This window comes from Engraulis encrasicolus, chromosome 7, assembly GCF_034702125.1.
Source record: "Engraulis encrasicolus isolate BLACKSEA-1 chromosome 7, IST_EnEncr_1.0, whole genome shotgun sequence".
Taxonomy (NCBI): Eukaryota; Metazoa; Chordata; class Actinopteri; order Clupeiformes; family Engraulidae; genus Engraulis; species Engraulis encrasicolus.
In genome coordinates, this window is record NC_085863.1 from 10856590 (window position 1) to 10884001 (window position 27412).

Genomic DNA, 27412 nt, shown 5'->3' on the forward strand with positions numbered 1-27412 from the left:
GGTCTCTGCCTGAGGTTTCTTCCTGACTACAGGGGGTCTTTTTTCTCAGACCTCACCGAGCTTTTTTTCCCCCTCACAAACTATGAATCAAGCGAAAGGGAGTTTTTCCTCACCCCTGATGCCACCAGGGGCCGCACCTGAGCGCCCAATCTCTGTGTGACTATCTATGACTTATGATAGGCCCAGCCACTATGGACCTTACACATCTAAGAATCCTGGTCCTAACCTACGTTGACCTTATGACTCTACATTCTCTGTCTATCTCTTCTTCCTCTGCCTTCTTGCTTTTTCTGCCTCTCCTCTATACCTCTCCTTTTAAATCTATCTCTAACAATGTTTTTTCCCATTTGTTAAGCACTTTGAGTTACATGCCTTGTATGACACAGTGCTATACAAATACAATTATTATTATTATTATTATTATATTTCTTGCTTAGTTTCTGGTCTGCTCCTGTAATGATTCTGCTCATTGACTGCTGTCTGTAACCCATGCAGATGTTTATTATACGTCTTGGCCATTTTGGCCAAATTAAATTGTTTTCAGGCATGGGAAGGGAAAACAAATCGTCGACTATGTGGAAATTGCAGCGCATATGCGAAACAACAGGGAGGCGGAGAGAGTGTGTGAGGCATCGGAAGACAATCAATCAATTGGATCAAAAATCCAAAATTTAAAAAATGTTCTCCCGACATGGAGCCGGTTCCTGTCGTTCACCTCAAAGAGCCGATGGTTGTGGAGCCGGTTCTTGACGTTCACCTCTTAGAACCGGCTCGTTCGCGACCGACACATCACTATGACAAGGGCCCCCATAGAGTATATTGGTACATTCCAGCCCAGGCCCCCCATTGGTCGACTCATGCCGCCACCCCCCCCCCCCCCCCCCCCCCCCCCCCCCCCCCCCCCCCTCCCTGAGCATCCCCTTTCACAACCATAGTCTTAGTAGTGTCCCAAGGATATATGAAATAATAATGATAATTGTAGAAATCTTAAAAGATGAAATAAACTATTATAATGCTGTTCAGAATATTGTTTAGCTTATTTTGTGATGATCTGATTCACGTTATTCATTCGGTTTAGTAAATTATTCACTTTGTTGTGCTCTACTTTTCCTGCCAACCTGCCGCGGCCCTCCTAGCGCCCCCCTTGCAGCCCCCCAGGGGTCCCGCCCCCCACTTTGAAAACCACCATCATATGCTTTACTCCTAATGTTTATCAGTTAAAAAGTGTATTATATCACCCCTGTTGCATAAGGAGTTTGTTGGTTTTTGCTGCTTTAGTTGTCCACAGTCATGCTGTATCCCTAGCAACTGGAAAGCCCTTAACCAACCTCACTTCTTCTGCATTCACACTTCACAAGTCAGAGCCTGAGATTCTGACTTTGCCCCTTCTCAAAACTATCAAACTGCCATCACATGCCTTTCATCAAATGTTTGCAATCCAATGTCTGCAATCCAAATATCAGAACGTTTACAATACATTCATCATGTGTGAAGGTTGGTTTCTTAAATCTGTGATTAAAAAAAACACCTGATGGGTAAATCTCAATTACAATGCAATGACTATGCATGTTTTTGAACTCCTGGATGGGGCAAGGTTGGTGCGAGAAGCTTTTGATAATCTGGCAGGCAGGGCTGGGCTGGTAATCTGGCATACAGGGCATTTTCCCAGTGGGCCGACAGTCTTCAGGGCTGATGCCATTGTTATGCCTATGCCTATTGTTATGCCGATGCCTATTATGTTTTTTTCATGTATTTTTTCCCTTGTGTTCTGTGTTTGCTTATTTCCCATTTGGATATGGTGGCCCACTGGACAAACATTAGTATAGACCAAAATCATACATGTAATATAGAGAAACTGTGTGAGAGGCCGGTCTATACGTTAAGAATGCTTGGGCCATTTCCTAGTCCCAGTCCATCCCGGCTGGCAGGCATGTCATTTGTCAATGATTTATTCAGCACCAGCATAGGAGGAGATGGAGGTTCAACAGACAGTGCGCCTTTTTCCTTTTTTACATCTTGTTTGTGGACTTATATAATCCTGGATCATCATCAAAGCTAAGAACTTCCCGGGTTTAAAAAAAAGATAACCTGTTTTGTCAAGATGGAAAAAACAAGTTGCATCTCTTATGCAAACGATCAGGTCATGTTAAGTACACGAGTCAGCCTTTTGACACCATAAGGGAGAGGGAGAGAGAGAGAGAGAGAGAGAGAGAGAGAGAGAGAGAGAGAGAGAGAGAGAGAGAGAGAGAGAGAGAGAGAGAGAGAGAGAGAGAGAGAGAAAGCCTACCAACAGGGGCTGGCAGCGATGCATGATATGTTCTCTCCCCTGACTTGCTAACAGGTGTTGGTGAATATTCAACGAGGGCCATGAGGTCGGAGAGCCTCCTGCTGCTCCCCATCAGATAGATAGATAGCCCCATGTGACACCATGGCAACCAGGAGAGGAGAGGAGAGGAGAGGAGAGGAGAGGAGAGGAGAGGAGAGGAGAGGAGAGGAGAGGAGAGGAGAGGAGAGGAGAGGAGAGGAGAGGAGAGGAAGAGAGGAGAGGAAGAGAGGAGAGGAGAGGAGATGAGGAGAGAGGAGAGGAGGAGAGGGGAGGAGGAGAGAGGAGAGCAGAGGAGAGGAGAGGAGAGGAGAGGAGAGGAGGAGAGGAGAGGAGAGGAAAGACGAGGAGAGGAGAGGAAAGGAGAGGGGAGAGGAGAGGAAAGGAGAGGAGAGGAGAGGAGAGGAGAGGAGAGGAGAGGAGAGGAGATGGCAGGGGAGAGGGCAGGGGAGAGTGTGAGAGAGGAGAGGTAATGTGAGGTGAGAAGAGGGAATGAGAGGAGAGGAAAGGAGAGGAGATGTGATGTATGGAAATGTGGAAGATATGAGGAGATAAGGGGACAGGTGAGTGGAGGAGAGGAGAGGAGAGGAGAGGAGAGGAGAGGAGAGGAGAGGAGAGGAGAGGAGAGGAGAGGAGAGGAGATGAGAGGAGATGAGATGGCAGGGGAGAGTGCGAGAGAGGATATGAGGAGATAAGTGGAGAGGTGATTCGAGGAGAGGAGAGGAGATGGCAGGGGAGAGTGCGAGAGAGGAGAGGTGATGTGAGGTGATGAGAAGAGGGAATGAGAGGAGAGCAGAGGAGAGGAGATGAGAGGAGAGGAGAGGTGTGATGTATGGAAATGTGGAAGATATGAGGAGATAAGGAGACAGGAGAGTGGAGGAGAGGAGAGGAGACGATATGAGGGATAGGAGAGGAGAGAAGAGAAGGAGAAGAGGAGAGGAGAGGGAACAGGCAGTGAGCAGCCGATCAGGTCTAGACAGATGGGGTGTGCTCACGGTCACAGTCACCCCGGCCGGCGCAATAACATCTCATCGCTCGGCAACCGCATCACCATATCTCCATGGTGAGCGGAGAGCAATTATCTGCAGGTGTCACAGCAGTTTGTTAATGGAACGGAGAAGAACCATTCACCTCAACGAGGAATACTAATGAGAACCAGGAAGTCAAGTCAGTCATGTGTGAAATCATGCTGGGGGCCCTGGGCTGCTAGCAAGGAGTGTAAATCCTAAGGGGATTGCAAAGGATGTTATGGGAAAAGGAGGCAAAGAAACTAGAAATTATAGGAATAAGAACACTACATTGTGACATATGGTCTTACTTGTAATGTAATTATTGTACAGTAATAAGGGCAACCCCTGTGCTCACGATGAAGGGGATTACGAGAAAAATTATGAAATGTAATAGGAATTAATTTTCTTTTTCTATTGGCATGTCCATTTTGTATGTTACAATATAATGTAAGGGGCATATACCCATCCATTATAATGATAGCCTAAATACTGCAGGAATCATTGGTGCTTTTGGCATTCAATGGCTTTTCGCATTCATGCTGAGTTATTTGAATCACAAACATCATGTTAGGTGAATTATATCGACTAGTGTTCCAAAGAAACTCCCACACATATTGATCTCACAAAACTTTTCTTTCCAATTCATTATATTTTTGGGCAGGTTCGTAAAAACAGTAGTTGGCAAGAGTGTGTGCATCTGGCATCGTGGTTCTATCAGGATGAGTTACTGTATCCTCAATGCTGTCAGGACATCATGCAGTGTAAAATTTGTTCTTCTGCACGTCCATACTAATTCATTCCCTTACATTTCATTGCCAGTCTGCACTGCATACAAAATGCAAAGGCACTGCTGTTCCCAGATATGCTTACGAGACATCCACTTCTCAGTGCTCAAGTAGCAAACTTTTCTTTAATAAAATTTTCTTTAATCTCCTTCTCTCTTTATCTCTCTCTTTATCTCTTTATTTCTTGTCTTTGGTCTCGGTCTCGGTCTCGGTCTCTCTCTCTCTCTCTCTCTCTCTCTCTCTCTCTCTCTCTCTCTCTCTCTCTCTCTCTCTCTCTCTCTCTCTCTCTACCCCCCCCCTCTCTCTCTCTCTCTCTCTCTCTCTCTCTCCTATCTTTTTCCAACCTGTGTGATTAAAACGCAAATGACTAAAACTGGCACAGATATGTTAACTGATGAGATTTTTGGCATAGTCCACCTTTTGTCTGCCCTGTTTCCGTTTATATCTCTGTTTATGCAGCAGGGTATAGTAGGGGCTTCAGCTTTAAACGATGAACATTCTTCTCCAACCGCACCACACTGGCCCTGGCTCAGTGGTTGGATTTGCTCTAAATTTTTGATAGCCAGACATCTAAAATCTTAAATCCTCAGACACCCGCTCTCTCACACATACTATATAGCACACACACGCACACACACGCATGCATGCACGCACGCACGCCACGCACACACACACACACGCACACACACACACAAACACATACTGCTCTCAACACCCATCTCTTCTACTCTGCCTCCAGTCTTCATCTTTCCTTTCAAACTATTTGTTTTTGTTTTTCAGGTGTAATTATAGGTAATTATAGGTTATCATTTTGCCTCTCAGGGTCCAGTTTCCACTCTCTCTTGCTCTCTCTTCAATCTCTAATATTTTATTACTCTCTTTTTTACCCTTCATCACACATCTAGTTTATCAACCTGGCTTTTCTCATCTTGTCTTTCTTCTCTCTCTGAGGAGGCAACAGGAGGTGCATCTTCATGCGATCTGCTTGTGCTCTCTCGTCTCTTCACAGCTCTTGCTCGCCACTCTGATGTGAGATCGGTCGGCACCTGTCAGCTCCTGCCTCCTCATGTTTTTTTAATTGTGAGGTGATAATAATGTGTGATGAATTTCCATGTTTCAAAGACACTTGCTGTTCCTCTGTAGATGTAGCTCTGTAAGAGATGAAACTACAGGCTCTCATTCTCCTCCTGCTAGTAGCCTACGTTGTGGTGCCATTGCCTTGTGAACGACCTCCATATCAATGTCACACTTGACATTCTCCTACAGACTAACCGGGCGAATACACTGACCGCAATGAGGTTCGTTGTGGCAGCTTGTCACCAAACCGCGTCATAGCTCATTTGCATTATATTCCCAGGAGTTCAACTACAAACTGTCGCTCTCATCACGCAAATCGCCTCTAGTCTCCAGAATCGTATTTGTCTCGCGACTCAATACAAAGTCAATTACTTCCGTCGCTCGCCTCGCTCATGTGGCGGCCAGTGTATTCGTGTGGTACTAGGGAAGAAATACCGTTCAGTACATATGAACCAGACCAGTGGTTCTCAACCTTCTTTGGTCAAACGCCCTCTTGACCTCATCATAAGCCTCCCAACATCCCGTTGACCTCACTATGAGCCTGCCAACGCCCTCCTTAGTTTTAAAAAAATAAAACAGACTACAGTAATACCCCACAATGAAAACTAAGCACTGCCCCCTCTAAGCTGTGTCCTTCTCAATGCCCTCTAAGAGCTCCCTAGTGCCCCCTGGGGGAGCTGTAGAGCCCCTGTTGAGAAACACTAAACTAGACTAATGGAGAGAAAAACAAGATGAAAGTAAGAACAACTCTTTGGTGACAATAAAACTCTCTCATAGCTCTCATATTCTATTCTATTCTATTCTATTCTATTCTATTCTACTCTGCTGGTAGACTCTTCTTGTCTGTTACTCTGTCAGGAAAAAAATACTATCCAATGAAAGTGACAAAAAACCAAGAGAGGATCTATCCGTCCTGGAGACAGGAGGGAAATGGAATGAGGTCCATCCCACCCAGTGGAGCTGTCAGGGGGATTGAGCGGCGGCAGCATGCCCAGAGTTGGCTACAAGCGGCATCACAGGGAGGGAAATGAATAGGGCTGGCTGCAGTGGCGGAACAATTGCACACCGGGCCCCTGGGCAAAACACTGATAGGGCTCCTCATTCAGTCTGTCAAGGTTGCAATAGGGCCCCCACTACCAATACTGGAGGGCCCTGGGCCCAGGGGCAAATACCCTGCTTGACCCTCCAATATCGCCTCCCCTGGCTGGCTGGCTATGACTAGAACAGGTGCATTGGCAGACTGTATAAATCAACAGGTCAGAGTTTTTCAACACTGTGGTTGGGACCCCAAATGGGGCCGCCTGGACTTCAAATGGTGTCGCTTGAAATATCTGAAAGTATGTGAAAAAAGTATAGGGATAAATATAACTCATTATTACAACATAACAATTCAGTATTCTCTTTGAAACACCAATGTCAATCTTAGACTGTCATTATATGTATGTATAAAACCGTACGACTTAATTAGCTCAGCTATGTTTTCATTCTTGTGGTGAAAAATGGTGTATGGGGTCCTCAATCAAGTAGGTAGCAGGCTTCACTCAGGTTTCTTGATAACGTTTAAGGGTGATGTCCCAAATAAATATTTAGAATCAAAGAAAAGGGGGGCGCACCTTGCATCAATTTTTTTCTTCTTTATTTTTGTGCACAGATGCGTTTCGGCATGTGCCTTCCTCAGTGCGCAACGGGGTGCCCAGAAATGTGTATGGGGTCCCAAGAAATTTGGCAGAATGGTAGCCTGATAAACCAGCCTAAATGTGAGACTGGAGTAATTTAGTCTGGCCCCGATGAACGATACCTCCGAAGATTGTTGATGAGAATAACCTGTTGTTTTTTCAAACCGTGCCGTCTTTGCCGTTGATGTGCTTTCCCAACGGTGTTGCGAGATTCGTCATCACTCTCTCAAAATTCTGCCCGCTTTGATTCAAAACAAATCTCTGTGTTGTGATTGAGTTTACCAGACTCAGGGCACAGTGTTCAAAACGTTCTCAGATCCGAGGCCATACACACTCGCAGGTGAAAAATGTTCGGCCTCCAGCGGGTGGCGCTGGTTTACCAGGCTAGCAGAATGGGGTCCCGTGACAAACGGGTTGGGAAATGGGGCTGACTGTGACTGTAACAGGTGTTTTGGCAGATAGTGTAAATCAGCAGGTGGTGTCTGGAGGGCCTGTTGGCCTCAGCCTGCCCTAGTGGATGAATGATGATGATGATGACGAGGAGCAGAGCAGAGGGCTGGGCAGCCAGGAGAGATACTTGGACATGGCTCAATGGCCCAATAGCTTAATGGCCCAATAGCTCAATGGCTCACAGTAGTTATAGGACACACATAATACGCTCAACCCTTTGGTCATGGTAGCAGAAAATGTGGTCGTGTGTGTGTGTGTGTGTGTGTGTGTGTGTGTGTGTGTGTGTGTGTGTGTGTGTGTGTGTGTGTGTGTGTGTGTGTGTGTGTGTGTGTGTGTGTGTGTATCTGTGTGGTGTAGTGATGTGACAAAACTAAAAGCTCATCCCTTGGTGGTGGTGGTTGTGTAGTATGTGTGTGTGTGTGTGTGTGTGTGTGTGTGTGTGTGTGTGTGTGTGTGTGTGTGTGTGTGCGTGCGTGTGTGCGGCTGTGTGTCTGTGTGCCATCTGCAATGGGATGAAAATAACAGCTCATCCCTGGTCATCATGGTATGTGGTGCGGTCAGTATGCTTTGGTCTGTGTGTCTGTGTGTCTGTGTGTGTGTGTGTGTGTGTGTGTGTGTGTGTGTGTGTGTGTGTGTGTGTGTGTGTGTGTATCCCTGCCCTAAAATAGGGACTGGAGAAGGTTGGCTCTGTGGGATGACGTCTGACTTACTGACTGCCTGTGGTGAAGGGCAGTGGCCTGTGTGTGTGTGTGTGTGTGTGTGCATGTGTGCGTGCGTGCGTGCGTGCGTGCGTGCGTGCGTGCGTCTGCCTGTGGTGAAGGAGGTCTGCCCCTGAGCCTTTTACCTCTACACATTTTCATCTGTTCGGTCCAAATACACTCATCCTTCATTCCAATGGATCTGTCTCCCTCCTGGCTCCTGTACCTGTGTATGGGTGACAGAAATGATGGTCCACTATAAGCGGCCATTCTAAGGTCAGGAGAAAGAAAAAAAGAGAGAGAGAGAGAAAAAAAACATTTTCCCATGTCTTAGTTTCACACTGCCCACCTTTCCCTCGGTGAGGTCTGTCCATCTGTCCCTACATCAGGTTCAGCGTGCTTTTAGTTGTTTCAGTTGTTCCAAAATATGCTGCAGATTCAAAATCTTTTTCATATATACGTACAGCATGTACTAAGTAAAATGTCATACAGTAAGCAAATTAATATTTACTGGCCTGAGTATGTTTTGCAGCCAAAGTTGTCTATGGCTCGACATTCAAAATGGCAGACTTGCCGTACAAGTGTAAACTTACAAGCCACAATGAATTTGTAGAAATGGACGGCAGAGGTAAATATTCATGAAAAAGCTGACAGTTTTGAATGGCTAGCATAAATAAACTACAAAAACACATAAACCCTGTTTTCTATTTCATTCTTGCAGCAAATACAGATGGCATATTTTTTTTATCTAAACGGAAATTTCCACTCATCCTCTGCACGCCATACACAGCAGTGAGATCTCCTTCATTCAGTCGGGAATCTCATTTCACACACAAGAGATCCAACTGCAAGTAAAAGGGCAACTGGTTGGCAGTTTGGCCAGCAGGCTTAAAGGTTACCCTCATCACATCCCCTTCCCTACAGCGCTGGACTGGTCATCTGGCAAAAAGGGAATATTCCCGGTGTGCCAACAGCCCTCAGGGGCCAATACTTTTTTCCCTTAGAGACCAGCCCACAGTTAAGATGGCGCGGCCATTTGGTGCATCTTTAATGTACAGAAAGTGGACTATCATCTGTGTAATTGAGTAGCGCAGTGAATCCCACATGGGCCACTAGGGGTACGCGAGCACACTTTAGGGGGAAAATATCAATAGGCCTAACAAATGTATGAAACATAGTGATATTGTGATAAAGGAAGATATGAAGAGCATGAATGAGGGGGTAGTCATGGTGTGACAAATAAATAAATACGTACAGTAAGACAGAAAAGGTTGGTGGTGGAGGTGAATGGAGGTGTGTGGCTGGTCTATGCCAATAAAGTACTATCCTATCGTATTGTATTGTATCATATCGCATCGTATCATATCATACTGTGTGGGGCTATGTGAGGGGGTTGGTCTATGTCCTAAAATGCCCATGCTGTTTTCAGGTCCTAGTCCTGCCCCCTCCTCCCCCCCCCCCTGCTTCCTTAATTACCCTCTGCTGTCTCCCCTCGTTAGATTTCCCCATAGATCACTTCATCCCAACATTTCCTCTGCTATAATTGCCCGGTATGACCGGCTAACTGCTGGGCTTGGTGGGCAGCTGTTGCCATAAAACGCTAAATGATCTTTCTCCGTGACCATGTAGTAATGACTAACCGCACTAGCGAGCCGAGCGGGGCAGCTGGGGGTGAGGCATTGCGGTGATCCGAGGGTAACGGCCCAGCCTTTCAATTTTATAGATTATAGGTTTTAATATCAAATGATATGAACGAATATAATGTGTTTGTACTTTCCTGCTGATATCCATATCGAATGAAACAGATGCTCATGCAGAAAAGTAAACATAGGCCTATTATTTGGCAAAATAAACATGGATCTGAAACAGAATAAACTCTCTCTCTATCTCTCACACGCACAGCATCACACACAGATTGTCACGGACAAGCTTTTATTTTAGTCACTTCACACACACACACACACACACACACACACACACACACACACACACACACACACACACACACACACACACACACACACACACACACACACACACACACACACACACACACACACACACACACACACACACACACACACACACAAAGCAGTGACATTGTCAACAAGATCAGATAATGAGGTCAAAGCAAATGGCAGGTTGAGTAGCCACAGACAGGTACAGCTCACAAGCAGGTAATATCTGGGTCAATACGTCAGTGAGCTATGTAGATCTGTGGGGTTTTGACGTCATGCACTGTACGCGGGGAAACTGACAAGGGGGGACAAAGGGGTCGGTTGTCTTGGGCCAAAGCTGACAGCGAACCTGGCTGTACGCGGATATGTTCAGCCGAAGCAAGAGCCACATCTACAGGCAGTAGAGGCCTTTGACTTACCTCTGCCAGTAAAATGAACCCTTAACCAGAGAATTGTATATGAGAGAGAGATAAAGCAGTCGGGTTCTTTTCCGGTATCCACTTTACGTCGGGTGAACGCCCCTTTAGGAGACCTTCGATTAGGAGACCTTCGGAGTCTTGAGGTAGAGAATAAATGGGGTCCCCTTAGCGCTGTAGATGGCGGTAGCGCACGTCTTGTGCAAACTCCACGAAAAAAGAAGAAGAAGGAGGGACAACGCCACCTTAGGAGACCAAATTTTGAGCACACGCTTTTGCATTGAGTGGGCGTTTTTCGATTCCTCTTTATTATATGTCCAACCTCTTTGCCTTAACCCTCTAGAGTTCACCCTTTCTAAGTTTGTTACTAAACCACCTAGTAGCTGGAGTACACTCAGGAGCTGTGTTGCTCTGTCCTCCTAACCAAAGACTCTAGAATGGAGAGAGAGAGAGATATTACTCACTTGGATTGATCACAGATTTGTTCTGCAGTCCCGAACCACTATGGGTGCTATTAAGCTGACCAAACTTTTAAGCAGCTCACTGTAACTTCCTGTCATCTGTCTTACTCATTTTATTTCATGACAGTGCCAGGTTTGCCACTGTAGCAATTGCAGATTATTTTATGTCCACCATTTCCCCATAGCCACAACTTCACCCAACCACAATACCAGCCTGATTATCATCGACTTTAAAATCTCTTCGAGACCTGGGCTGACAAAGAGCATAACCATTAACATTTCCCAAACAGCATTCCCAAATGGAATTCCTTGGTTTGCTAATGATTGTTTGCTTCCCAACAAAGTGGGAGGAGTTCCCACATTTGCGGGAACCCAGAAACTACTTGCATTGACTCTTGACCTGACAGGTAGCAACGCTGAAGCTGTTCCGTCACTAGGAGGGCACGGCCTGGCTACCACAATACCATCCTTGGCATAATACATCCAAACTTCTTTACTCATCAGAAAGTACATTGACAATAATGCATCTTGCTCCACTCTAGGAGGTTCAGTCTTGACAGAGGTCTTGTTGTCGTGTTATCTAGGCAGCATCCCTTATCTTGGAAGCACTAAAAGGCTAATAGTGCTCACTGAAAAATTAATAACCAAATATTTCTTAGAGACACCACGAGCAGCGCGTTGTTTTTTTATGCGTTTCACTCGTGTTTTTTTTTTTTAAATGCGTTTTCTATTTGTTGTCCTTGTTTGTCATATTATGAGTTCTAATATAAGTATCTCCAACCGCCTGCATTATAATGAGGCAGGGGAATTGGGGTCACTCCCCTGGGACTCGCCTGTAGATTTATGTGCTGATACATCTGATGAGAAATTGATGAGCATGTGAATGAATTTTTCATCCACATTTATCACCGCGCGTCACAAGGAGACGAGGCGAGGCGAGATGAGAGCGAGGCGAGACGCAGTTTCTATCTCTGAGTTCCTCCTCTTCCTCAAGCTGAACTTTCTTGCCTCCCTGCAGGACCCTGCCCTGACCCAAATGGCTTGAGTGCACAGATAAGGCGATTCTGTTGTAAGAGGGTATCCACTGGGAGTGAGGCAAGATGCAGCATCTCTCTGTAGTTTGCTTGTGAATAATTCTGACTATCAGGCCTCGACCGACCCTGATGGTTTGAGTTTTTTCAGGGCTTTCAGGATTCTCCTATACTATATATTCTGCCTACTGTATGTTCAACATACACTAAAAACATGTTTGCCACCTCAAAAATCGGGATTTTGTCACTCAAATGTTAACAAGTATGGTTCATAGCCATACTATGAATATAGTATATCTACTGTGAGTGTTGATCAAATGTGGTATGTCTCTTCATCTCTCTCTAATCAACTCTACTCTCACACTGATAACTGCAGCCCTATGGGCGTATCTCTTGTGACCCTGGTGTCCCGCTGTGCCCCACAGATAAGGTGGACGATGAGTTGGAGATGAGTAAAGTTATCCATCTGATATATAATATAATATTATGTTCTCTACTTCCAGATAATCCTATAGATTAATTTGATTCAAAATTTAATCGAGTCCCAGCCCTAATAATATATTCTCTACTTCCAGATAAGGTGGACGATGAGTTGGAGATGAGCATGGTTATCCATCTGATATATAATATAATATTATGTTGTTATTTTAATATAATAATAATATGTTGTTATTTTAATATAAAATATAATATTATGTTCTCCAGATAAGGTGGACGATGAGTTGGAGATGAGCATGGTTATCCACCGGCCGGAGGGCCTGGACCAGATGGAGGCCACCACCAACTTCACCAAGAGGGAGCTGCAGGTGCTCTACCGAGGCTTCAAGAACGTGAGTCAAGTTTTATCTTATTATACTTCAGACATGTTAAAGTTTTATGTTTTTCCTAAAATCTCTGTTTCGGTGGTACAGCTTTCGTCCTCATCAGAGTGTGACCCTGGGTGAATTCCAATATGTGACCTTGCGTCCTGCACTTGGGCTTGCGGCCTCACGTTTTGCTTATGCCCCGCCTCCGTGGAGAAAACAATTATGTTTCCCTGCTGTCAGCCTAGCCAAAACTATTTTTGGGGGACTATTCTTCATTCACCATCCAGTTTGCAAATGAGAAAATGACTTTACAATTAAACTTTTGCGAGATATTGAAATATAATGCTGTTGTCCGTGATGTCATCACAACGTATTACTTCCTGATACGAGGCCAAGAGCACAAGTGGAGGATGCAAGGTTGCATATTGGAACGCACCCCCTATCCTCACATACATTGCCTCTCATTTCCCCAGGGGGGCGTTGAGAAGGATACAGCTGAGAGGGGGCAGAGCTTAGTCGCCATTAAGTGGCATTCGTTTATTTTATTTTTTTAAACTAAGGGGCCGTTGGCAGGCTTATGATGAGGTCAAGGGGCCGTTGGGAGGCTTAGAATGAGGTCCAGGGGGCATTTATTCCACAAAGGCTGAGAGCCAATGTAGTGTACTATGGGTAATTCCGATAGATAATAGATGATGGATCTTTACTCAGGGGCCCACTAACAGTTATGCCTCTTTTCCACTGACGGTTTTCTGGTGGGCCTACAGCTCGATACTGCGTGACCCGGCTCCCGTTTTGTTATTTTCAATTGAGCTGTGTTGTGTCCAATCGAAAAGCAAAAAGTGACGGCTGAGTCACGCTATGTCAAGCTGTAGGCCCACCAGAAAACCACCAGTGGAAAAGAGGCATTACTGCACTGATCTCATCTCAGGAGAGGTAGTGGGGTTGAATCAGGATGAGGAAGAGAGCCCAGAGTTTCACAGGGACACACACACTCAAAATGTGGTGTGGATGAAGACCCAAAATATATTTCACCCTCAAAGGGCCGACTATTTCTTCCCTCACCGCACACATAATATCAAGCCAGCTGGCTTTGACTTTCCAAATCTCTCTCTCTCTCTCTCTCTCTCTCTCTCTCTCTCTCTCTCTCTCTCTCTCTCTCTCTCTCTCTCTCCATCCCTCCCTGCCACGCGGCTTTACATCCTAATTCGTATGTTAGCTCCTGGGCTTGCCTTGACTCAGCTCCGCTTGCCTCTTTTGCAGGCTTTTAGCAGCGTGTAACGTAGCACAGCACAGCACAGTCATAGCAAAACAGTCAGCGCTCTCAGTCCCCACGTGCACGGGGGGAAGTTACTTTGAAGCGAGCCCCCATGTGCTATATTTGGACCGGCTCATCCCTGTCAGAGAAAAGCAGATACCCATTTAGCCTCGCAGATTCACCTCCTCCTCCTCTTCCTCATCCCTCCTCTTCCTCATCTTCCTCATCCCTCTTCATTTCACAATCGCTAATCTGACTATGACGGGCAGGCCCTGCAGCGGTGATCAACTCCCCCCATCACACACACACACACACACACACACACACACACACACACACACACACACACACACACACACACACACACACACACACACACACACACACACACACACACACACACACACACACACACAGTCCTATACCATAATGAGCACAATTACATGGTGCATTTTACGTCCTGCTGCATTTCACATCAAAATGCACACAAACATTACTCTCCCTCTCTGTCATAGATAAATACATTACATTGTTACGGACACACACACACACACATACACACTCGCACGCATGCACGCACACACACACACACACACACACACTTGAAAGGTTTCTGTTGGCATACGTTGACTTCTCTCCAAGTTCACGCAATGTTTATGTTACATCATAGCAGCGCTGAGGCAAACATTTCATGTGAGTCACACAGGGAGGGCTCCAATTTCCCTCCTTTTCTTTAGAATATAAAAGACAAAGTGTTGAAAATATTCTCTTCCCTCCAATGTAGCCTCATTCCGAACTCCAAATGGCAAAAAAACCCAGCCTTCACAGTTGCATAACAACGCATATTTTATATTTTTACTCTGTGGTGTACTTCAGTTTACATACACACAATAATCTGATTCACAGCATGGCCTATTTACATGCTAGTTTATAACGTACCCTTGAGGTGTGTTGAAGCCAACCCCCTTTGCACATCCAATTAGCCAATAGAGACACATACTATATGGGCAGTTGGTGTATCTGTAATTGAATTAGCTATCAAAGGCAAAAAGCCGAACAGATGTTTCAGTGCAGCGCTCCCTGGTGCATTGCTGTGCACTGATTAATTATATTTGACAGTGTTGCAGGGTTTTTTTGGTTGTTTGTTTATTTTGATTTTTTTTTTTCGAGGAGGAAAGCAAACAGTGCACCACTGCTGGGTCTAATAATTATGGACAGAAGTTGAATGTGTAATTTCACCCTGTGCCCATGAAAGGGTGAAGTTTGTAGTAGGGTTGCACTGTTCAGTTTCTTCCTTGACAAGTGATATGTTTTGAAATAAGCTGCATCTGCATCAGCTGCAGCAAACTGTGCGAGCCACCTTGAGCCTCTGATGATGGGAACAGATGAAAGAATGAAGTGCTCCCGGGGGGCACAAATGTATGTTGAACTGAACATTAGGCTACGCACTGTACACACTATGCTACCCTGGTACGCAAGGCCACTTGAGGTGAGGGGTCAGAGGGTCCAATTTGTCCAGTGTTTCTCATACGTATTCAGGCTGGCCGAGCACCACTTTCTTCCAAATAACTGTTTCAGGGATCACCTGTCAACTGAAGAGACTGGCTCTGTCATGCCGTTAAAGGGACACTGTGTGAGATTTTTAGTTGTTTATTTCCAGAATTCATGCTGCCTATTCACTAATGTTACCTTTTTCATGAATACTTACCACCACCATCAAATTCTAAGTATTCATTGTGACTGGAAAAAAATCACTTTTCATACATGAAAAGGGGGATCTTCTCCATGGTCCGCCATTTTGAATGTCCAAAAATAGCCATTTTTAGCTGCAAAAATGAACGTACTTGGACCATACTAGAAAATATTAGTTTTTTACTTAGTAAACTTTCATGTGGAGATCAAATTTGGCAAAAGCCAACCCAGTTTCAATGATCAGCATAGTTGCAGAACCTTTTTTGACCATTTCCTGCACAGTGTACCTTTACAGTAACTTGCAGAGATCAGCTCATGGACCACATGAGGTATCTTGCGGGCCAGGGCCGGCCCTGTTGCGGGCCATATGAGAACCACTGACTGCTCCTTAGTGCATGTGGACCCCTGAGGGTCGGGCCAGGTATCCATGCATTGATCCCCCAATGCCCTGTGATTGTGTTTTCCCCATCAGGAGTGCCCCAGCGGAGTGGTGAATGAGGAGACGTTTAAACACATCTACGCCCAGTTCTTTCCACACGGAGGTAAGCAGCATGTAATCATGTGATCTCGATCCACCATGTCATTCTGCCAGAGAGCACATGTGGTAAAGTTTACTGTACGGGCCTCTGTGAACAACCTCAGCACACAGGTTCATAAGTCAAGTCAAGTCAGCTTTTATTGTCCGTTTCTTCATATGCACCTGTCGCAAAAGGAAATTGAAATTACGTTTCTCTCTCTATACCATGCTAGAGACATAGACATACACATAGGATTGATATTTACAGACTGACATTAAAGTGTAAGACAGAACAGGTAACAGTGATGACCCGATAACAATAAAGTGATGAAGTTATAATATAGTAAATAACAACTCAACATTTACCATTTATCATACTGTACAGTACATGCATACTCCCTCAAGGTGCTTATGTAAACCAATCATATTCACACAAATATTGGACTGTTCCGGACAATACAATTCACATACATTGTTGTATGAAATGTGCATTTAATTGTCTGTATAATTGCTGCATAATTGTCTTTGGATTACAATATTTCAATATTAAAATGATTACATATGTGCATCCTTTCTTATCATATTTCCAATTACTATATTAGCATAATGGATGTGCACTTTAACGCACTGTGCTAGTTGTGCAGCCATTTTGAAGTTTTGTTATCCAATGCGATCCACAGCAACAGATTTAGCGTGGCGCTCACATCTGTTCAGCAGAGCCTTGGTCAGAGCAGGTCTTGTCATCCAGGCAAGCCGAACTAAGCCCCACATTTATCATCTGTCCCTTTTACCTTGTGAAGTCTCGGTCTGATGGATAGGGCCTCAGCTTCGGGACCAGGTTCCTCTGGCAAGTATAGGCCTACGTATATAAGACTAAAATACAGAAGGGGAGCAATGGTCTAGGTCTAGATTTTTTGTGAGGGACTTTTTGTTTTTACTTAAATGACATGAGTGAGTGACAGGATAGTACTGAGAGAGAGAGAGATGAGGATGGATCGGGAAATTAGGCTACCTCGGGTCAGACCAGAACCTGAGTCACAGCACACTGAAACAGTATGAATTTTAATGGATTCATAGCCATCTCAAAAGCAAACGTTTCATTTTTTTTTTGCCATGACACGTAATGCAAATGCAGACGCAACTAATTAACCCGTTTAAGTTTGATGCTGCATACAGTACGCTGCATTGACCTAGGCGCCTGGAGCCGCATAAACGCTGCATTTAGGCTCTTGAGATTTGAGATGTTTTATTTAAAATGTGTGTATGTTAGAGCTGAATGAATGTATTAGAATATAAGATGAGCGTCCTAGCTTTTAAATGCAACTCAGTTCATGTTTTTATGTGCTCTGGAGGCTGAGATATTTAGGATTTTATAGGCTGAGGGCACCTTTTCCCAAAAAGAGCTTAGGCATTCAGCTGCCATTTTTTTGCAGGTGCCTTAGGCATAAATAGGTTAATACATAACATACCTCACAAGGTGACATTTATGCATCACAAATAGCCTTTTGCTAGTCTGATGAAACATTTTAATTTTCTGATGAGAGCTTTTCAGAAGTCGTAAGCACACTACTGTAGTCCTATGTATGCAGCTCCATTATGGATCAACTATAAAAAAGAGACAATGCGTAAACTCCAAGTAGCATATAATGACTGCCTGAGGATATTGCTGAAAAAGCCCAGGAGTTGCAGTGCTAGTAAACTATTTTGTGACTCAGGACTATGTACTTTACAGGCTCTCCTGAGGAACCTAATGTTTAAGTTCATGTGCCGTTTGGATAAGTCTGAAAACTGCATTATAATGATGCTCACAAGTGCCAGATATAGCTCTGTCCGATACCAATCATATATGTGGAAACATTGGTATGGCTGCCTTTTAAGACCGTCATGACATAGTTTGTATATGCTTTGGCATCATTGCTGTTTTTTTTAAATTATTATTATTTCTTCTTTTTCCTGCACATTCTATTTCTATGTATATGTTGTGTGTCTGCCTATTGGGCCCTGAGCCTGTAATAAAGTTTATATACTCTGTATATTTCCCAAGAGTACATGTATAGAGTGAAACAGACATGAGTATCGGTTTAGGGATTGACTGATGCAACTGTATTTCCAATTGTTCTTGCCTCAACATTGTAACCAATACCAGTGTTCTTTTTCTTTCCTTTCTCAGATGCCAGCACATACGCTCATTACCTTTTCAACGCCTTTGACTCTGCAAAAAATGGATCCATCAAGTTTGAGGTACAGGCTATAACAATATTTACGCACATATTAACAAAACAAAAAAGCTTTGCACCATACCCTGTGGTTAAGCTTACATCAACAGGCAAACTGGTTTCAAAAGCTACTTATGCACTCAGATCACATGACGTAAAACATGCATGTCAATCTTCATTTTCATACAATCCAGTAGCACAATGCATTTGTACAGTAATTGCCACAATTCCCCACTGACGTGCATGGAGAAGTTAATTAGGAAGTGAAATGCACAGGGATGTATGGAAAATGTGATACGGACTTGTATCTTCTGAACGGATTCAGAGTTTCTGAGTGCCCATTGGTGCATACTCCTTTATTGACCAATCAAAGAACATGCTAAGGTGTGCCTTTATTATTAACCCTCTCATCTGATTGGCTAGGACTTTGTGATGGGGCTCTCCATTCTCCTCCGTGGGTCAACGAGAGAGAAACTCGAGTGGACGTTTAACTTATACGACATCAACAAGGACGGCTACATCAGCAGGGAGGTAAGGACATTATGGGCTAGATATTCAAGTTTTTTTCATCAAGTGAAGAGAAAATCCGAAGTGCTCAGGGAATTGTTCAGAAAAAAATCTTGAAGGTGCTCTTTGGTGTAGGGGAAAAAAACAATATCTTGTCAAAAAAGGGAGTTCAAGGCACTCTTCTTGTGGAAAAATATTAAAAAGCCTTTATTGAAACATGGCTAATAAGTTTAAAAACATGGGAGCAGAGACCAGAGAGCAGAGTCTCTGCTCCCATGTTTTTAAACTTAATAGACAGGTTTCAATAAAGGCTTTTTAATATTTTTCCACAAGAAGAGTGCCTTGGACTCCCTTTTTTGACATTCAAATTTGTTTGTTTCAGATACAGTATGTAAAAGTCTTTTACCTGACATGTTTCGACGGTGAAACTTCCGTCTTCATCAGAGGGTCACATGGATGTTGAAGTGTGACGTGCTTTAAAACAGCTGATGTTGTGGAGGTGTGACCTTCCTATCAATATTGACAGGTTGGTCACACCTCCTGCTGTTAGAGTTGTGGGCTCAGGATGGTGGTCAAGGCGTGAGACAGCATGTATGCCCTCAGGATGGTGGTCCAGGTGTGAGACAGCATGTACAGTATGGCTTCAGGATGGTTGTCCAGGTGTGAAACAGCATGTATGGCCCCTCAGGATGGTGGTCCAGGTGTGAGACAGCATGTACGCCCCCTCAGGATGGTGGTCCAGGTGTGAGACAGCATGTACGCCCCCTCAGGATGGTGTGAGACAGCATGTATGCCCTCAGGATGGTGGTTCAGGTGTGAGACAGCTTGTATGCCCCCTCAGGATGGTGTGAGACAGCATGTATGACCCCTCAGGATGGTGGTCCAGGTGTGAGACAGCATATATGGCCCCTCATCCCTGTTCTTGGTGGGGAGATAATAAGGGATTTTAATATAAGAAAAAAATACATACAAATCAGTGTGAAAGAGAAACAGAGCAGAGACAGAGAAGGGCAATAAAGGAAAAATCCATGCAAGAAGCACCTAAAATCAGCAATAACAGACCACTGCAGAAGGGAAAAACATATAATGGATTGGGATAATGCCAAAAACATATAGTAAGAGAACAACAGGTATCAATTGGATTAAGGAGTCAATTGAGATCAGAAAGCACAGCTGAGCCCATCCACCATGTTCAGGGGGCATACATAAGATAAAAGATAACAAACTTGGGGGAAAAAGATAAAAAACTTTTACATGCCTGAAACAAAAGAACTTACATAACTAATATAACCTCAGACATAGTGAGCATCATACTACATCAACATTATGGGTTGTTCCTGTATTTATTGTTGCATGTTTCCTTGGACCTGGTAAAATCATTTCATTTTGGCAAAAGAATTGTTGCCAAAATGTATGCCAACAATTGAAGGAAAGGCTGGAACAAACTAGCCTGGCTCTCGCGCAGACCCTTAGTGCTTCGTGCATCTTCGTTACACTTCATGAGCTCGCCATCTGCGTGAGAACCAGGTTAGGAACAAATTCCCTGTGCTTGTGTTTGCTGTTGCTTCTGTCAGCCTAGGAACCACTTGCATCTTGTTTTATAACGGCCCGTTATCAATATGTAAACTGTATTCACGCAGGAGATGACGGAGATTGTGAGGGCCATTTACGACATGATGGGGAAGTACACGTACCCGGCCATGAAAGGAGACGTCCCCAAACAGCACGTGGATGCCTTCTTCCAGGTCAGTGCTGTCACTGTGGATTTGCATGTTGTGCTCTTGGACGCTGTACAGTATGCATAATGGGAATGCATTATTACCCAGAAGCAGTCCGACAGGCCTATTCAATTGGAGAATGGAGATTTGCATGTCATGCTCTTGGATGTTGTACAGTATGCATAATGACAAAAGACCAACAAAGGTCGGCGTCTGCGCCTGCACTTAACACCCGTGTATTGCTTGGTGCGTGCACTCCCAAAAAGTAGTAATCACTCAAGATAATAGGAAAAAAGGAGGCGCACACAAGGCTTGTGTGAAAAAGTGTATTAAAGCCGAAATTTAACAACAGAAGTCTGAGGTTTAACTGGAAAAGACGTTTCGGAGCTAGTCCATTCTCAATGTCTCCAGTCTGTTTCTCCAGTTAAACCTCAGACTTCTGTTGTTAAATTTCGACTTTACCTGTAATACACTTTTTCACACAAGCCTTGTGTGCGACTCCTTTTTTCCTATTATCTTCAGTATGCATAATGGGCAGGGCTATAGTATGCATAATGGGCAGGGGTACAGTATGCATAATGGGCAGGGGTACAGTATGCATAATGGGCAGGGGTACAGTATGCATAATGGGCAGGGGTACAGTATGCATAATGGGCAGGGCTACAGTATGCATAATGGGCAGGGGTACAGTATGCATAATGGGCAGGGCACCAGTGTATGTTAAGGCGGCACCGATGGGCCACCCCATCCAAATTGTAGGCCATTCTCTAATGCCTCTTTTCCACTGCCGATTTTCTGGTCGGCCTGCAGCTCGACACAGTGCCACTAGACGGCCACAATTTGCATTACGATTGATAATGAGCTGTGTTGTGCCTATTCGAAAAGCAAAAAGTGGCGGCCGAGTGGCGCTTTGTAGGTGTAGACCTACCATAAAACAGGCACTGGAAAAGAGGCATAAGGGAAATTTTGGAACAAACAAACAAACAAAAATCAACAGCATTGGCCCCTGGGGACTGTCGGCTCACCAGGGGAAATGTCCTGTATGCCAGATTACCAGTCCAGTCCTGACAATGGGAATAAATTACCCAGAGGAAGTGCGCTCTAACCATCCATGTTGATCTGCTGTCCTCCTCAACAGAAAATGGACAAAAACAAAGATGGAGTTGTGACTTTGGAGGAGTTCATCATCGCATGCCAGGAGGTGAGTACTGTACAGTTTCGACTACTGCCCCTTTTATACAGTACAAGATGCCCTTTTTATACAGTACAATATGCCCCTTTTATATAGTACAAGATGCCCCTTTTATATAGTACAAGATGCCCCTTTTATATAGTACAAGATGCCAATTTTATACAGTACAAGATGCCCCTTTTATATAGGCTAGTACAAGATACCCCTTTTACACACACAAGATGCCCCTTTTATACACAAGATGTCCCTTTTATATACAAGACATACAAAGATGGATCAAAATATATGATATATATGTATGGATGACGTATTGTAAACAAAAAAGTAAAACCAAATATTTGACCAAATATCACGCCCGATGTTATAGAAGGCTATGTGGTCCTGTATGTGAACACTATGGTATCCCAATAACTCACTGGGTTGTAAACACTTTGTAAAACCATATTACCAATCTAAGACCCCATTTAACCTTTATGAGCTTCATTGTCTTCCTCAAAACAGGTTTAATATGTCTCCAACACTCTAATATTGGTAACCAGGGCCCTAAATTAACACAAGCCAACAAGCCAAATGCTAGTGAAATGTCAGTTTGACTGGTAGAAAACACCAACTTACTGCCCACTTTGACACATTAGTGAGTTCGTGTTTGGGTAGTAAGATCAATACCATTTTGGCTGGTGATGAAAAAAGTTAATTTAGAGCCCTGTTGGTAACCTAATAGCCTACTTCAGGACCAAAGTGAGCTGAATTACCATTATAAATACCTGATGAATATGTGGTGAACCGCATCATGTTAATACATTTCTGTTGAATGTGTGGTGATGAACCGCATTACGTTTATAAATTCCTGTTGAATGTGTGGTGAACCGCGTTACGTTTATAAATGCCTGTTGAATATGTGTTTCGTACATCGTCAGGACGACACCATGATGAGGTCTATGCAGCTCTTTGAGAATGTAATCTAGAAACACGAGAGCACAGAGGAGGACGACATGAAAAGCAACCAGCCATCAACGGGACAGGAGCAAAGAGCTGCCCTGTGTGTGTGTGTGTGTGTGTGTGTGTGTGTGTGTGTGTGTGTGTGTGTGTGTGTGTGTGTGTGTGTGTGTGTGTGTGTGTGTGTGTGTGTGTGTGTGTGTGTGTGTGTGTGTGTGTGTGTGGCTGTGTGTGCGTGTGTGTGTATTTGAGGGAGTTGGGTTTGTGTGTGAGTGTGTGTTTGTATATGTGCAAGAGAAAATAGAGTGAGGAAACAAAACAGACTGGTATTTTGTGCCAATACATCACATAAATGAACTAACAATTGCAGCCTCCCCCAGATTAAATTTCTACACTCTCATTTGTTTCTATGACCTCTTCATGAAGGACATAGTCTTTTAAGAACTTTTACCACTTTCATCATATGTATCATGGATTGTAATTTGGCTGACTATGGGCATTCTTGGACAAAGTAGTGATCATCCAACTGAAACACTACATCACCCTGACATGCAGGTCAGTTTTATCCAGCTTCAGCTCATTGACGCCTGTGTCTTTGTGGTGGTGTGCTGCCACCTGCTGGTCACACACTGGAACTGCGACACAGTAGCACCCACTGTTGTGGAACTACAAGCAAATTCCTTCTTTTTCTTCAGTACTGAATCTGCATGTTTCTAAAAAAAAAAAAAAAAGAAGAAGCATCCTTTACATTCTCTTAAGCTGATGGTGAGGTTTTTCAACCTCTAAATGATTTCGGTAATACTTATTTATTGATCATTTGTATATATAATACAATGTGTACATTTTGCAGTTGTTCTCATCTTGACAGTGTAAAATGTATTGGTTGTCCTTCTGAGTATGTAATGATGTATGTCCATGGCATCAGTTGAGTGCCATTGCGTTATTCTGTGTTGTTTTGTTTTGTGTTCTGCTGTTTGCCTGTCTGTCTGCGGGTTTGTGGACTATACTGTCGTTCCTGATTGCCTGTCTATCTGTCACTGTCTTCAGCCTGAGTCTTAGCTTTACGTGAAAAATAATGGGGCTAGTGCCGGTTCTTCACAACAATGCCATAGAAGAACCGTTTTCAGTACTTTTTTCCTGTTCTTTTAAGGAACCATTTGTTGCCGATATGACACATTATTACTCATTATGATCTGGGGATGTATTAGGATTAGGAACCTTTTCTATTGTGAAGAACTGTTCACATATTGTAATGGTTCATCCCATGGAACCATCCAGAGATGTATACTGCCCTACAAAGGCAAAGTGCAGCAACTACATATGTTGTCAAGATCATAAGTTTAGACTGAAAATCGTCTCCATTACATCTCTTTTATCTTGTGACAAAGCCTTATGGTCCAAATGTGTCCTGTTTTAGAGATGTTGCAATGCGAAATTGGCAGTAACTAGGCTACAATATCCAGACTAATACCAAGGCTAGGCATTTTCTCAGTTTCAAATTTGGTGTAGTTACAGTACTGCACCTTGTAGGGCAGTAGCCTATAAAGAGCCATGTTTAGCACCTCTGTTGTTAAGAGTGCAGATACATCACAGAGATTATCATCAGACGCAGTCATCTCTCTTCAGCACTGGACTAGCAGCAGACACATCACATTATTTTGTGCTGATACGAGATGAATGGGTCTGATAAGGTCACTCCTGACAGTCTGATAGACTTTTCGACCTCTAGGAAGAAGCTATCTGACTGGATTTTTAAAGGAGGTATAATGGTACATTGGGGGTGGGAAAATTACTTAGAGCAATGGGAGAGAAGTGTCTGTAAATAAATTCAACTATCATGTTTCAAGTATTTTTTTCTTTACATTCTTGACAGAACTTTTTTGGGGATTGCTGTTTTGATTAATTTACAAGTATTTGGGATGACAGGTTTCCAAGTGTCAAGTAAAATTGACTGTCTGGTCTTGAAACTGAATGGAGAGACTGTAGAATCAGCATGGGCACCAATCAAGTGCTCACCATCACTCTCCATACTTGTAACCTGCACATAGAAAATACTCTGTAGTAGAGAGAGTGGAATAGGAAATGTGTTTCCATGATAAGACAGCAGACAACTTTAATGGAAAAATAAGCCATTTCTAGTCAGTAGGAGGAGACATTTGTATATATTCAATGTTGGCAGTCTGTCAGTGGATGAGTGTATCTCGGTCATTCAGTATTTATTGGCAGAGTAAAAAAAACAATGTTTTATTTTCAGATCTGTTTGCACAATTGGTACATGGACATGTCATTTTGTGTTGCCGGATGATAATCAATGAACAGTGCAGTCAGCCAGTGTGACATGGGAGAACCCATCAAGCATAATGCCCATTGCAAACAGTCAGGGCCGGATTAATGCACAGGCTAGATATGGCTAAAGCCTAGGGGCCCCACCTGCCAGGGGGGCCCTGATTGGCCAAAAGTGAAAAATTGCAGAATTGTGACAAGATGCGATATGGTAAAATTTATCTTTCATGTTAAATACAGTTGGTAGACATGTTATCATTAATTCCTAGCTCCTATTATGACATTGTCTATGTAAAATTGTCACAAAATTTGCCTTATGAGGGGCCCCACGGCAACCTGTAGCCTAGGGGCCCCAGGCCATCTTAATCCGGCCCTGCAAACAGCATGTGAGGAAGTGACTTTTAGGCAGCTCGGCAATGACGGTGTGAAAACAGCTTCTCTGGTGAAATGCTGTACAGAGCTTATGAATATCAAACAATAAAACTTTCATGAGAGAACACTTTCTGCTACTGGTCTTGGCTTTTATTTCCTGCATGTATTATATTTCATCTAGAAGCATAATAATGATGTATGAGTATATGCATAGACTGTATACAGACAAGGCTGATGGGCCTCACTGTCTGAGCTGCTGAGAATGAAAAATGGACAAGATCAACTGTTTTTACAGACTTCTATTTGACGAATATAAATTTCAATTCATTGCAGTGTTGTTATAGAAAGCTCTATGAAATACAAGTAAGTGCATGAATGGAAAAGTTCTTTGTCCTCCTTTTATGCACACAGACTCTGTACGGTACAGTGCTAGCTGAGCGGTTAGGGCGTCAGCCTTGCATCCCAGAGGTTGCCGGTTCGACTCCCGACCCGCCAGGTTGGTGGGGGAAGTAATCAACCAGTGCTCTCCCCCATCCTCCTCCATGACTGAGGTACCCTGAGCATGGTACCGTCCCACCGCACTGCTCCCCATGGGGCGCCACTGAGGGCTGCCCCCTTGCACGGGTGAGGCATAAATGCAATTTCGTTGTGTGCAGTGTTCACTTGTGTGCTGTGGAGTGCTGTGTCACAATGACAATGGGAGTTGGAGTTTCCCAATGGGCTTTCACTTTCACTTTTCTAAGTTAGAGAGTTAGAGTGTACTTTATCGTCCCCAGGGGGAAATTTGTCTTGGGCTTCAACAATCACTGCATAACATAAAGCACTCACTCACATACCCATACAACATAACATAGAGAACACAAGAAACATACAAACCATAGAAAAAACATAAAAAAACATAAAAACTGTGCACTCCCTATACATGGCATGTCTATCTGTCATTAAGCATGTATTACATTGGGGATAAAAGAGCTCTTATATTTATTCAGTCTGCAGTTTAGTGTCCTGAAACGTCTACCTGAGGGAAGCAGTGTAAATGCATGATGTAGAATGTGTGTGAGGTCCTCTATAATCTTCAGTGCTTCCCTGAGCACTGACTTCTCGAAGAGGGACTGCATATATCCCTGATCTTGGTGACCAACAATCTTCAGTGCAGTTTTAACCAGACGCCCCAACTTGGCTTTTAACTGAACAGTCAGATTGCCATACTATGTTTGCACGCCACTGTATCACACTTTCCAAAATCATTTGACAAAATGAAAACAGAAGCCTGTTGACACCATGGGCCTATACTACAAAGCTGGTTCAGGATAAGTTAAGGTTAAATTCAGAGGTAAATCATCTAATACTAGAGCCTGGAGTGCTGATTTTCTTAAGGAAAGCTCTTGTATTAGATGATTTACCTCTTAACTTAACCTTAACTTATTCTGAACCAGCTTTGTAGTACTGTATAGTACTATACTACTACTATACTGTATATACAGCCTCAGTCGTCTTAAAAAGTACATCCTCTGTTGGAGCTTGGTACAGGCTCTCTATTGCCTCTTTTCCACTGCCAGTTTTCTGATAGGCCTACAGATCGACACAGCGCGACTCAGCCGCCACTTTTTGCTCTTCGATTGAGCTGTGTCATGCCCAATCGAAGAGCAAAAAGTGGCAGGCTAGTCGCGCTGTGTCGAGCTGTAGGCCTACCAGAAAACGGGCAGTGGAAAAGAGGCATCTGTGGACCTGCCATGTAAGAGAACTGTCCATGAAGACTCCAAGATATTTGTAAGAAGAGACCTGATATATGGGGGTGTTGTGGATGTGTACTGGAACTGTGTACTGGAACCTAGGCATGCAGACTGTTTTTCTTTAAAACGAAAAAATGAAACATTGGAAAGAATGGTCCGTTCTCAGGAGCTCAGTCAATTACAGTATGGAACTGTCATAGGATACCACCTGTTCAACAAATCCAGTCATTACATTTCCTCGCACCTAAAGATTCCACAATCAACTGCCAGCTTTATTATAAGGAAACAAAGAAAGTTGGC

General features: G+C 43.8%; 1 protein-coding gene across 1 annotated transcript in view; it reads left to right on the plus strand.

Annotated features, from left to right (window-relative positions):
• LOC134451959 (Kv channel-interacting protein 1-like) overlaps positions 1-22753 on the plus strand; it is a 73176-nt gene extending 50423 nt beyond the window's left edge. The window contains exons 2-8 of the mRNA XM_063202353.1: positions 12591-12715; positions 16111-16180; positions 18326-18396; positions 18795-18902; positions 20519-20623; positions 21735-21797; positions 22706-22753. Of these exons, the coding sequence (XP_063058423.1) occupies positions 12591-12715; positions 16111-16180; positions 18326-18396; positions 18795-18902; positions 20519-20623; positions 21735-21797; positions 22706-22753 (590 nt within the window). The remainder of the gene's footprint in view (positions 1-12590; positions 12716-16110; positions 16181-18325; positions 18397-18794; positions 18903-20518; positions 20624-21734; positions 21798-22705) is intronic.
• Positions 22754-27412: the final 4659 nt, after the last annotated feature.